Source organism: Miscanthus floridulus, chromosome 10 (assembly GCF_019320115.1).
Source record: "Miscanthus floridulus cultivar M001 chromosome 10, ASM1932011v1, whole genome shotgun sequence".
Classification (NCBI taxonomy): domain Eukaryota; kingdom Viridiplantae; phylum Streptophyta; class Magnoliopsida; order Poales; family Poaceae; genus Miscanthus; species Miscanthus floridulus.
The window spans coordinates 87,637,217-87,651,137 of record NC_089589.1 but is presented as its reverse complement, the minus strand read 5'-3'; the positions used below and the strand labels follow the sequence as shown (position 1 = coordinate 87,651,137).

The 13,921-nt window shown below is 42.6% G+C and overlaps 1 protein-coding gene across 1 annotated transcript; it reads left to right on the top strand.

The window, feature by feature from the left end:
- The first annotated feature begins 71 nt into the window (after positions 1-71).
- On the top strand, positions 72-1,181 carry LOC136488995 (uncharacterized). Its single transcript, XM_066485754.1, has 2 exons — positions 72-424; positions 495-1,181. The coding sequence occupies exons 1-2, from the start codon at positions 77-79 to the stop codon at positions 1,179-1,181; spliced, it is 1,035 nt and encodes a 344-aa protein (XP_066341851.1). The 5' UTR covers positions 72-76.
- Positions 1,182-13,921: the final 12,740 nt, after the last annotated feature.

The following is a 13,921-nucleotide window of genomic DNA, read 5'->3' as shown; positions in this document are numbered from 1 at the left end:
TGTATTGTTGCTTGCTGTTTTCTTCACTACAATATTTTTCTGTAGTTCGTTGACAATGGATACAGGAGAAAGTAGCATGAATGCTAAGGGCAAGGGAGGTGAGAAAGCTGCAGGTTCAAATCCAAGGGCAAAAGCTACAAATTGGCCTCCAGCTATATCTGAATTTCTCCTTGATTGGTACATTGAGAAGAAGTTGGCGATGCCTCCAAAAACTTTTTTCAAGAAGATGCATCACACAGCTTGTACATCTACAGTGAACTCTAAATATGGCACTACCTATACTGTGGAGCAAGTTCATCGCCACTGGAGGCGGCATAAGGATACTTGGGGACTTGTGGCTAAGCATATGAATGAGAGTGGCGGTGGCTGGGATGATGACACCAAGATGGTGACTCTTTCCAAGTCTACTTTGAACGAACTCTCGGTAATTATCTCCTGCCTAAGTAGTCATCTTACATGCATTATTATAAATGATTCTTATTGTTTTTATGCAGGCAAATGACCGTGGGATTCTGTCTAAACCAATTCAGTTCTTTGACAAGTTGCAAGAATTATTTAGTGGCAGCACAGCTGATGGTTCTTTTATGCAAGACCCTTCCACTGCAGCTGATCTAGACCAAGATGATACTGAGAGACTTGACATGCTGAATGATATGGCTAACTATGATAACACAAATGATGCACATGGGGAAGACTCAGACAAACTACAGTCTGATAGTGATGAGTGTCAGGAGGTGGCTGCCCTTGCTACAGCTAGCACTCAAGTTTCTTCATCTAGTGTGAAGTCCATGAAGCCTAACAAGAGAAATTTTAAAAGGTTTGGCAAGTCTAATACAGTACCTGCTGCTGCACGGGTTGGTAGGGCCAGTAAGTCCAACACAAAACCATCTCCTGCCTATGCCGATGATGATATGGATGTGGAGATAACCAATACTTTGCGTGGTATCCAACAGAACCTTGGAAAACCAGTGCATGTTGCACCTCCTCCATACCCTAATGGTCCTCTATGGGATATGCTCAAGAAGATCGCATTAGCACCGGATGATAGGCTTGCAGTAGGAATGCACCTTTGCAAGCCAGAATTTCAAGTTCATCGTAGCTTCCTTATCAATATGGGTCAAGAATACCTTGAGCGTTGGGTGTTCAACCATTTATCTGGTGGTGATCTTGGTGGTCCCTGATTATGGATGATTGTAGCTACATGATCTTTTGATTATGGCTGATGGGGTCTTGTTTTTGCTGCACCCTTTTGGAATCAATATGTATAGTATGACTAGATGCTAATTAGGTGCTGGCGAAGTTGATAGTTAGAGAGGTGCCTGACAGACTCTTGGGATAGCCTTGATGTGCTTTTGTATATCGATGAACTATTATCTAATCTTAAGTTGTAATATTTGTTAGCATATAGCTTGAGAACTCATTGTGTGTAATATTATGAATAGAGCTCATATGAGTTCATTACTTCAAATAATGCTGAGTGTAACCCAGGCAGAATAAAAAACCAAACAGCGCCTGACCTTTCTACTTGCTGAGGCTAATTTTCAGGCCATCAACCAAACGACGCCTGAATTTCAGCTTTGCCTGGCCAGGCAATTTTGCAACTGAATATAGGCAGCTCCTAGGTAGGCAACTATCCCAGGGTTCCATCCAAACTAGCCCTTAGTGCGACGGTGCTTGCCCTGCCGCAACCGCCTGGGCCAGCACCACCACCGTTGCTGCAGGAGCTGATCCACCGAAGGACTGCCCGCAGCCGTCACCCATCGCAGCCCGCTGTCCCTAGCCGCAACTGCCACCGAAAGATGCGTCGCCGCCGCCGGCCTCTCACGGTCCCACCTAAAAATGAAAAACTGGGGAATTTTTCCATCCCGCATGCTGTCAGGAGCCCTAGAGGCCACATCACCAAAGATAGACAGCGTTGAGCGCCATGTATGCAAAATCATCTAGCAAAACCACCCGAGGGTTATTTATACGATTTTACAAAGTTTAATGTATACACTACCTGATTTTATAGTTTAGGGGTTATGTAGACCACTGTAATATCCTGAATTTTGAACAAATTTAAAAATCACTAAAAATTTGAACTTTTAAAAAAACTTTGCATAGGATCTAACATATATAGTTAATTAACCTAGGAATTAACTTGGATAGATCAACATAGGAATAAAACTATAGGCGTAGAATTGTGTGCTTGAGTGTTTGCTTGCTTGTTGAACATATGGTGGTACACCTTGCATGCATCCATATTTAAATTTGAATTCAAAATGCATTTAAACTTAGTATATGAAATTTAGGAAAAAGAAAATGGAATGGGAAATAAGAAAAGAGCACTGGGCTCATTCCTCCCTCCCCTCTCAGCCTGCAGTAGCAGCAGCAGCCCACTTTCCCTCCTCTCCTCGCCCTCCCTCTCCCACGACTGGGACAGCCCATTGTCGTGCCTGGGCCCAACTCACGCCTGCCTCATCTCTTCTCTCTCTCTCTCTCTCTCTCTCTCTCTCTAGCATGTGGGACCCGGCCGTCAGGCCCATCTTCTACCTCGGGCTAGCGATGCAAATACTGAGTCGCTGCCCGAGATGCCTGGCCCCACCACCACCGCCTCACCCCAGCGAAGTAAAGAACTCCGAGATGCTCAGATGCTCACGAGATCTTTTCCTGACCCCACCTTCACCTCTCCGCTCTCCTCTCTCTCCCTCATTGCACCTCCCTCGACACGCGGCAGCGAAAACACCCTACCGTACCGCCATGAGCGAGCCTGAGCTCTCTCGGCCACACGCGTGGGCAAGCCCACACTGTGGCAAACCAACCTAGCAGATTAGGCACGTGTGCGCGCCATTGGGTGAGCTCTGTGGGCGAGAAATATCTCGCCACCAGAACTGACATGGCCGGCCTATAAATAGGCCCGGCCAGTGCCGCTCTGGCCTCGCCATCTCCTCCAACAGCTCCGCCATGAGCGGGAACCCCATCTCCCCCTCCTTTTCCCCTCTCCCCTTCTCCTCCTTGCTTGTTGGTATTTCTTAGCGCAATCACCAAGAGAGGAGATTTTAAGTCCATCCCCGACAACGGCGCCAGAAATATTTGTTAGTATTTCTTAACGCAATCACTAAGAGAGGAGGTTTTAAGTCCATCCCTGGCAACAACGCCAGAAATGCCATGATGATATTTCTGAACACATGCAGAAATACTCCGCAAGTGCATGGATATCATTGTAGCATTTTACCCAAAAGTATTCGGGTATCATTGATTTATATTTTTCCAAAGGAAGGCATGGTATAAAAGTCTCTAGTAGGGACAAGGTCAAGATAATATGACTGTATAATAGACCAAAGTTCATAACAGGGGTAAGCTAGGACAAATATTGGATAGTGTGACACACACACACACTCGAGCCAATCTCAGGGATAAAGATAAAAGAAAGAATAAAGAATAAAAGAATAAACCTAAACTGAAGCAGGCTTATCTTGTATAGCTATGCTAATATTAGCAGATCATACAAATACATGAAATTCTGAGGGCAGAGATCCTAAGCTAAGATAGCTTTGGTCACTATGAACTTACTTCAGGCACCGGATCACACCTGGTCTTCCAGGTGATGCCGGCCTGTAACTCTACGCCGTATCCGAATGTGTGGGATTACGAAGGATGGACAGGGCTATCACCACCTACTGTCTACCCCTCAACCGGGGGATACGAGGCAAACAAAGGTAACTTCTAACATAGACACCACATTTACGCTATTGGTTACTACTCTAGCGGTGGCTAGGAACTTCCATCTTTATCAGGAGTCCTCCTACTAGAGCATCCACCACTGGGACGGACAACGATCCCGCAAGAATATAATGACCAAAACTAATCTTAAAGTGGAACCTACTACCTCAATCTAGGTCTTGGTCTAAACATGTATGTTGTATGAAAGATTAAGCACAAAGTTTCATATACTAAATGAATAACATAAGAACTTTGCTCTAATTTCATAACATAGCTATAATGATATGATAAGAGCAAGAACATAGAGGAACTCTTCATATTGATCATACCAAGATTCCTTCTAGATGTCCTAACTCTTCAAAGTAGCTTCTCCTAGCTCCAACTATACTACTAAAAAAAGTAAAAAGATACAAGTGGAGGGAGAGAGGATCAAGTGTGGTGTGTATTGAATGGTGAGCTCTACCCTCTTATTTATACTAAAGTGTGGTCGGTTTGGCGCAGGTAAATTAGGAAACCACCAGGAGCCGCCTTAGCATGCCGCCATGCAACCGCCAGAGAAAGCTAGGCCCGAGCAGAGCTATGGGCGGTGCGAGCGCACCTAGGGTGCGACCACACCCTAGGCTTCTCCTCTCACCACTATCGTGCTCCGGTGGGTTGCTGGCTAGGCCTGGATGGCTTCCTCGGTGGTGCCCGACCCAGTCTTGGCGTGTAGGTGGGCATCTCTCCTTGTTTCTCTTCTACGCTTTGTCAGAAAGCATATTTTTGTCACCTTTTCCACCGTATTCGTGTATATGTCCTATAAAATAATTTATAATCTTCCAATACAAGTGGAAATGGGTCAAAGTGATAACATATATGTGTAAGTCATGCTTAGTTTCCTCCTCTTTTGGATCTTAGTTGGCGGTAAAAAGTTGTCGCTAAGGACCGCCAACAAAATCCCCCAAGCTTACCCCTTGCTCGTCTCGAGCAAGAGCTAAGACATTGGTTGTTGATCAGGAGTTGCTTCGATGTTGATTACAATTCAAAAGCACCATGCTTATAACAAAATATTCTTCCTTGATCTAAATAAGTTGGCATTTTATCCACCCTTTTTACCTATGATCTCTATGGGGCTTGTTGCTTTTCCAAGTCTTGGGTGGTTGCAAGATAGAACAGTTTCATAAAACCGCTAGTCATTCATTCCTTGGTCAACTTTCTTTCCGGAGGTTTTAAGGGTTTTGTAAAATAAAAGTAAGTTCCTCGAATGTTTCACTTGATCGCTCAAATGTGTATGTTCCTCACCAAAGGCTTGATATTGCCTTTCTTTTCATCCTACCACTAAAGGGTTTTTGGTGGAGTTTTAGGTAGGGATGAAAGAGACGCATACTTGCATCACATAATCTTGCTAAGTCAAAAACCGGACCTCAAGGAGATGCAAGTCATACATTTTGATCAAGAAGTGAAAGTATGTGGAATTTTTAAATCCTCCTAATTCTAAATATTTTTGTGCTCCTTTGAACATGACTCTCTCTCTCTTTTGATGGTTGCCTTTGAAACTATGGGCTATCTTTCCCTCCTTTTTTTCTTCATGCTTTTGAGCATGGGATTTTTTTTCATGCTCTTTGGGATGCATTTTTTTTCTTTTTTTTCTCTCATGCTCTTTGGCATGGATTTTTTTTCTAGCATAGCCCATACTTCCTTTTGGCATAAGAAAACTTTAGAGACAAAGACTCATGTAAAATGAATGGAGTATTTATTTGGTGGACGAAAAAGCATGTTTTTGCGTAACTCTCAGCGTAAGAGTCAGCATTTTATTTGTGGATGTATGTGAATCTTGATCATGGGTGCATGACGAGAATCTCAACAAGGGTCACAATAATTTGACAAAGCTTAAAGTGAAAACAAGCAGCATATGGCTAAGGTTTTGTATTTTATAGTGTCATATGGCCTTGGTAGGAAGTTATAATCATAGGGGAACCGTTCATTTTAGCATTTTGAAAATAAAACTCCGTATGTCAATTTCTCTTAGAACAAAGTCATAGCAGGTTCCATTTGTACCATATCATAACTTGCAATAACTTAGAAAAGGATCATATGTTTGCAACCCACAAGTTTCAAGTTTTAGGATGAGACATTTTTAGCCAACAAACTTAAATCTTGGGGAATACTAAGTTATAAACTAGGCATAGATAAATTATAAAACATAGCAACTATTCAACATTTCAACAAAGGAGAAACTAAACATTCTTACTACACATATGTGGAGTAGAATAAAAAATATTGTTGTTATTGTTATTATTATAATTGTTATCATCATCTTTATTTTTATTATTATTGTTATCCTTTTTTATCAAGGTTCGCCAAACAAGTTTTCATTTCTGTTGTCATCTTGAAGACTTACTCTCATGATGTTGAGAAATTCCTGCAAGGGTTGGTCCATATGATCAACCAAAATCTACACTAGCAGTTCTGATTCAATGATCAAACTAAACACGTCTCATTTGATCAAGGTAGACAATTTAACCTAAGCACCATGCTTAAATTAAAAGGCCTATAGAAGTATGATCATTACATCCAAACTTTAAACTAAGCACCGTGCTTAATTTAAAAGGTGTATAACCAACACTCCCAAACCAAAACATGCCGGTATAGAAAGAGGAAGCATGAAAGGATAAACAAGAATCATCCAACAGTGGTGAAAACATTTGGTGAACAGGAGGACCATAAGTTTTATTATTATTATTTATTTCTCTCTTTTTTATGCAAGGTAACGGAAGATGGTGAGAGTGCAAGATACCTGTTACCTTGTGGGGGTCCTCCCCCAAGCTAGCTCAAAGCCTAAGGTTCAGGGTTATACCCCTGTGCTTCTTAGCTTATTTTGCATGGTTAGGATATGGTAGCAGTAATTTGAGCTAGTTGGGTTTCAAACATTTTATTAAGGTTTAATTGATTTTCAAAGGAAAAGGTTAAGACTTCTAAATTTGAATTAATGTTTTAAAAAATTTCATCGTTAGAGGCAAGTTTCTTTGTCAAATTTTCATTTATTTGAGCTTGCCCTAACACAAGATCTATCAAGGAAGGTTGATTTGCAAAATTTGAATTGTAAGCAAAGTTACCTTCCTGATATGGTTGGTGCTACTAATTCCACCTTGGATCTCCATGTGGACGGAACCCATTGTAATTGTTGTATCACGCATCTACCTAGGTTTCAAGGCAATTGTCCCCTAAATGTCTGAAGTCTCCGCACATCTCGCATGGTATATGCGAGTAGAGCGATTGGACGGTACCAATAGATGCTCCTTTTATGGCACCGTGCTTGTCCAAGTGTTTTATTAGGAGATCCAATTTTGAGGCCAGCATATCCATTTCATCCATAGTATGCATGCCATCTTCTTGGGCTTGGAGTCTATCTTTACTCCACCCCTGGTTGGAGACCATCTTCTAAATGAGAGCAGTAGCTCTGCTGACTATGAGTGAGAAGAAGGCTCCCCCGACAGCAGCATCTATGTGGGCTCTAGATGTGAAAGCTAGCCCGTTGTAAAAGGTTTAAAGGATCAACCAGTCTTCCATCCCATGGTGTGGGCAGGCAAGGATGTATTTTTGTAGCCTCTCCCACACTTCTGGGATGGATTCTGATGTTGTCTGCTGGAAGTTGAAAATTCTTCCACGAAGGGCTTGGTTTTGTCCATCGGGAAAAACTTCGTGAGGAATGCCGTGGAACACTTTTTCCATATGTTGATAGCTTCCCGGTCCTTGTAGAACCACTATTTCACCCTCCCCTAGAGGGATAACAGGAACAAGCGGAATCTAATTACCTCTAATGCGACACCCTCCATGACGACGATGTCGCACAGCTCCAGGAAGTGGTGGAGAGGTGTGTAGGTGTCCTCGCTAGGCAATCCACATAATGGATTTGCTTGCACCATCATGATTAGGCCAGTCTTTAGTTGAAAGTTTGCGTCGCCTATGTTGACAGTGGGCCTAATGGGCATGTTGGAAACAACGGGGATGGAGTACTTGCGGAGCGTCTTATCGGCCATAGGGTTCAGTACGGATGGTGCTTTGATGATAGATTCGGTTGCCGATGGAGTAGCGGAAGGATCATCATGAGGTCGAGCCTTCTTCAGGAATGACTCTAGATTCTTGGTGAAGTTCGTCGGCAAGTCGAAACTGTCTTACACTATCCTATTTTCATCCACAATAGGAGAAAACAAGCAAAGTTATCTTGTTATGAGCAATGGCTACTACACATGCATATCATTTTGAACATGTCCTAATAGATTCTTTTAACCAGTGCCTTCCCCGACAACGGCGCTAGAAATGCTTATTGGTATTTCTTAGCATAATCACCAAGAGAGGAGGTTTTAAGTCCATCCCCGGCAACAGCTCCAAAAATGCCTGTTGGAATTTCTTAGCGTAATCACCAAGAGAGGAGGTTTTAAGTCCATCCCCGACAACAGTGCTAGAAATGCCTTGACAATATTTCTGAACACATGCAGAAATACTCCACAAGGGCACGGATATCGTTGTAGCATTTCACCCGAAAGTATTTGGGTATCGTTCATTTATATTTTCCTAAAGAAAGGCATGGTGTAAAAGTCTCTAGTAGGGACAAGGTCAAGATAACATGACTACATAATAGACCAAAGTTCATGACAGGGGTAAGCCAGGATAAATATTGGATAGTGTGACACACACACTCGAGCCAATCTCAAGTATAATGATAAAATAAAGAATAAAGAATAAAAGAATAAACCTAAACTGGAGCAGACTTATCTTGTATAGCTATGCTAAGATTAGCAGATCATACAAATACATGAAATTCTAAGGGCAGAGATCCTAAGCTCAGATAGCTTTGGTTACTACAAACTTACTTCAGGCACCGGATCGCACCTGGTCTGCCAGGTGAAGCCGGCCTGTAGCTCTATGTCGTATCCAAACATGGGGGATTACGAAGGACGGACATGGCTGTCACCACCTGTCGTCTACCCCTCAACTGGGGGATATGAGGCAAATGAAGGTAACTTCTAACATAGACACCACGTCTATGCTATTGGTTACTACTCTAGCGGTGGCCAGAAACTTCCATCTTTATCAGGAGTCCTCTTACTAGAGCATCCGCCACTGGGACGGACGATGATCCCGCAAAAATATAATGACCAAAACTAATCTTAAAGTAGAACCTACTACCTCAATCTAGGTCTTGGTCTAAACATGTATGTTGTATGAAAGATTAAGCACAAAGTTTCATATGCTAAATGAATAACATAAGAACTTTGCTCTAATTTCATAACATAGCTATAATGATATGATAAGAGCAAGAATATAGAGGAACTCTTCATATTGATCATACCAAGATTCCTTCTAGATGTCCTAGCTCTTCAAAGTAGCTTCTCCTATCTCCAACTATACAACTAAAAAAGTAAAAAGATACAAGTGGAGGGAGAGAGGCTCAAGTGTGGTGGGTATTGAATGGTGAGCTCTACGCTCTTATTTATACTAAAGTGTGCTCGGTTTAGCGTAGGTAAATTAGGAAACCACTAGGAGACACCTCAGGATGCCGCCATGCAACCACCAGAAAAAGCTAGGGCCGAGCGGAGCTGGGGCTGTGCGGGTGCACCCGGGTGCGGCCACACTGTGGATGTTTGACCACCGATAGCCTACCATGGGGGTCCCCAGGGTAGTATGTTCGGGCTTTAGCATATGCAGAACTTGACAGTTAACACAAGAGACAGTCGATTTATCCTGGTTCGGGCCCTCGATCGTAGATCGAGTAATAGCCCTACGTCCAGTCAGCGTTAGCCTTTGCGTTGGATTGATTGTAAGTGTTGTGTTGTACAATTGTTGTCTGAACTCTCAATCCAAGGAGCCCTGCCCTCCTTTATATAGTTAGGAGGCCAGAGTCCTAGTCGGTTTACAATGAGAATTCCTAGTAGGATTACAGAATAATACCACTACTAAGATTACAGGGGAAGAATCCTAGTTAGGCTAGTTCTTCTCCCTTCCTTGCAGGGTATCTCGTGGGTCCCGCATCGACAAGCCCCTGAGCACTTCATGGTTGAGTTCTTGAAGCCTTGTCTTGTTCCTTCAAGTCTTATTGAATAGGAACAAGCGTCGTCTGAGTGCTTTCTTGAGCGAAACTGTGCAGCGCTTTGTGAGATCTTCGCGTGGTGTGTACCTTTTTGAAGAAAAAGGTACCTCCATTTGGATGTAGCCCCTGAGCCTCTTGCTGTTTGACACAAGGAGCTTGAGGGTTTTTTCTTGAAATCTCCCTAATTCTTTGTTGAAAGGCTCCCGAGCATATACCCGGTTTCTTTGTTGAAAAGAGCTCTAATTTAGCTATGTCTGGGTTCTTTTTGTCTAAGAGAGCTCAGATATAGCTATGTCCAGGTTCTTTTTATCTTGTGGCCTTGAAGTCGTCTGTCTTGAAGAAGTGTTTTGAGTGATGTGCGAAAAAGTGCACTCACTGAGTGTAGCCCCTGAGCCTCTTGCTATTTGGAACAAAAAGTTGGAGGGTCTTGATTCTGAGTTGTTTGAAAGAACTGTATACCTTTCCTTTTGTAGCCCCCGAGCATATATCCGGGTTGTTTTGTTCAGGAAGAACTCGGATGCAAGGTCTTGGCATATTCTCTGGTAGTCTGCTATTGTCAGATGTAGTTGTATGGTGGTGGTTGAGTGTAAATGCCTTTTGTTCATGGGTTGTACTGTGTTGGTATATTCTCCCGAATATGCTTGTTGTTGAGTACTGTTCCTTCACGCCTGAGTCCTCTTTCATTGAATTCTGTCTTTTCACTATGTCTTTGTTAGGCTTGTTTCGTTGGTGCTCCTGGTCCATTGCACCGCTACTTCGGTCTATAAATACCCTCCTAGAGTGCTGTCTTGATTCGTTGAGCGTTTTGTTGCTTGTTCTGAAGTCTCTATAGTCATGAATATGGTAGTTTGTGAGGTAGAGTAGCCCCCGGGCGTGTTTTGTAGTTCTTGTGTGTCTTGTCATAGCTAGAGGAAGTCTTGTGATAGGAATTAGAGGTTGTAACACCTCGGGTGTTTAAATATTAAAATCTGACATGTCATCATATGCATTGCAAAGCATTTGGCATTTGGTGAAAACTTTGAGATGCATACACTAATACAAGTTTATATTTATGTGGTATGTGTTGCAATGTATTGTTTGACTCAAGTTCAATGTTTGTTTGGATTTTAAATTTTTTTTTCGAGAAAACCCCGCTTTTCCACATTTAAATCCTACCCTGAAAATCCATTTCAAAATTGAAGCATATTTTGGGGTTGGGCCCAAAAGCAAAAGTGTAGAGCTTGGCAAGTTATACAAAGTTTATTTTTGGAGTTTTTCAAGTTGTTTAGAAAAATTTTGAGTAATTCAAAAAGGCGTAATTCGTTAAATTTCCCTATTTGAATTCAAATGTTCATTTCAAAATCTAGACCGAATTAGGAGATGGTTATAAAAGCAAAGTTGTAGAACTTTTGATTTTGAACAACTTTTATTTTTGGAGATTTTTGAGTTGTTATGAAAATTTGGGAGTAATTTGTGAATTTTGGCGAATGGCAAACTTGTAATTTTGATGAACAGTGTTCACCGCTTGCGCTACACCGCCGGCGAGCTTCGGCTTGCTTCCAGTCGCGCGCATGGCCGTCTGGGCGTCGCGTTGGCGTGCTGAAGGCTTTGTCATGGCTTCCTTGCGCTTCCTTGGCTGCCCTATAAAGCTCTGGAGCCGCCGCCGTTCTTCTTTCTTCGTTCTCTGTTTTTCCCGTCGTCGCTGCTCCATCTCCGGCGAGTCCGTGCCGTCGTTGTCGTGCTCCACCGTCGCTGATAAGCTAGTCCCAGCTCCGCCTGAACCTTCCGCGTCTATCTGACCCACCAATTTGGCTTGTCTTCAGTGGGAACTCGAGTTTCATCGCCTTCTTCCTCGCGGTCGGTAACCTCACCGTCGCATGCGCATCTCCGTGGCCAGAGCCCGTCGGTGAGCCGTTGCCCTTGATTGGTGTACCTTTAGCTTCGTCTAGATGTCGTAGTGCTCATTTCACTGTTGATTGGCCGTTTTATCCACTACAGTCGCTGGCACACCGTCACCGACGATCCTTGCTCCGCCGCCGTTGCTGTTCACGTCGACCCGCGTCTACGCTGCTTCTCCAGCCTTGCTTTCTGCTCTGTAGTGTTCGTGGTGAGCTCCTAATGCTTCCTGTGCCCTTTGATTAACTGCTACCATACTCCTGTCGCCAGCGTAACGTCGCCGAGCCACCGCGTCCGCCATGGCCGACGCCAAGCTCGTAACTCGTAGTAATTCGTCTAGCTAGTGCCTTCAGTCGATGCGCCGTGATGATGTGGTCATTTTGGTACGTTGGCCGTCGCCGTTGATCTCACCGTCGGCGAGAAATCGCTGGTCAGAGCTGTCGCTGCCATAGTCAACGTCGGAGGTTGAAGATGACATGTGGGACCCGTTGTCAGTGACTCAGCGTTCAAATGGATTTTTCTATTTTCAGATTTGAATGAATAGTGTCTGTTTTTGTTATTTTTGTGTAGATTTATTTAGAGCTCCAAAAATTATGAAAATTTTTGAGTGACTTCTCTGTGAGGTATAGTATTTAAGAAAAATATGAAATAGTGTTTTTCAGTAATTTTTAAATGTGATAAAAATTGCTCAATTTATTCATAAATGGATTTCCATGATTTTTCTAGGCTTATTTATTTATCCAAAAATTATGAAATTTATTTTGCCACTTAGTTAACATGTAATGAACATGTACTAAAATTTTGAGCTCAATTGGAATAAGTTGATTTATTTCATAATTTTGAATTAAATAATTAATTCATAAAAGCGAATAGTAACCTTTAATGATTTAGGTTTTTGTTTGGAATTTTGGATTGAGTGATGACCTTGGGTCATTTGTTGTTAATGATCCTGGGCAGTTGATGTATGTGTTACGAAAAAGATTTAGTTTGTTTGACTTGCAACTGTACCGCGAAGGAAAGTTGTATTCAAATTATTAATTTTGCATCCATCATCGAGCATCATATTTTGTATTCCGCATCATGTTAAACATGGCATTGTTATTACGTGTAGTGAACGAAGGTGAACACGTGGTAGTTAATCAAGTTGTTGAGGCGGTTAATCCGTCTGTTGAAGTCGGATCAAATACTTGTGAAACGTCACAGGAACCGGACTTTTCCGTCAACGAAGGCAAGCCCCGGATGCATACAACCCTACCTTGTGTTTTACAAATTAATTTTGCTTTTGCTTTCCGTTACTGCATGAAGTGATTAGGAGTTAAGTAAAAGCCTAATTGGTGCATTACCACCCTTGTTATTCCATATTTACCATATTACCAGTTTTAAACTCATATATGCCTAGTTTTCCTTAGCTATGCGTAGAACGATGAAAGTCGGGTGAACCCCTGCCACCTGCAAGTTTTAAATGGGACATTGGTCAATATTGTTAGCATGTGATATGGGAATGTGGAGTAATAAATCTAGACCGGGCGAACTCGGTGTGTGTTAACCACAAGACATGGAGGTCTTATGAGCGGGTTCTTTCCGCCTGTGTCGATTAAGGCACGTCCATTGTTGAATTGTATGAGGTGAGAATTTGTAGTACTAACCACATACTCTGGTAAGCCTAAACTTGGAAATTCTATTATGAGAATGGCTACTCGCGCACTGGGAGTGGAGAGATGGCGGGAATAGCGTGTACCCACGTGGCCATGGGCTAGAATGGTGGAGTACTGTATTCTCGGGTGGCGCGGACCCGTTCTTGTTTTAGAGGATCCGAGGGTAGGTTGATATATGTGAGTCGGGGACCTGCATATGTCGTGTGGTCTGGAATCCCCAGCTAGGCTTAATCGGTTCGAATTGTCGTTGCTCCTCGGTTATGGAGACTCAACTCACTGTTCATCATCGTAGAATTAATAACCGGAACTTGAATAAGGCTTGTGAAGGTGTTGGATATGAAGTTTCATGATCTCAGTGCGGATCGTGTCAGCTTTGTATATAATTCTTGAGAAGTTTTCTATATAAAGAATGTTGTTAAAAGAGCTTTTACGCAAAAGAACTTTGATCATTGTTAAAGCTATACCTTGAATCCCTGAGCCTGCATTACTGAGTTTATCAGTTAATATTTCGGATAAGTCTTGTTGAGTACTTTTGTACTCAGGGTTCGTTGACCCCTTGTTGCAGGTGAGCCTCATGAGCAGATCTATTTTGGATCGTGCTGCATGACTATCGTTCGAT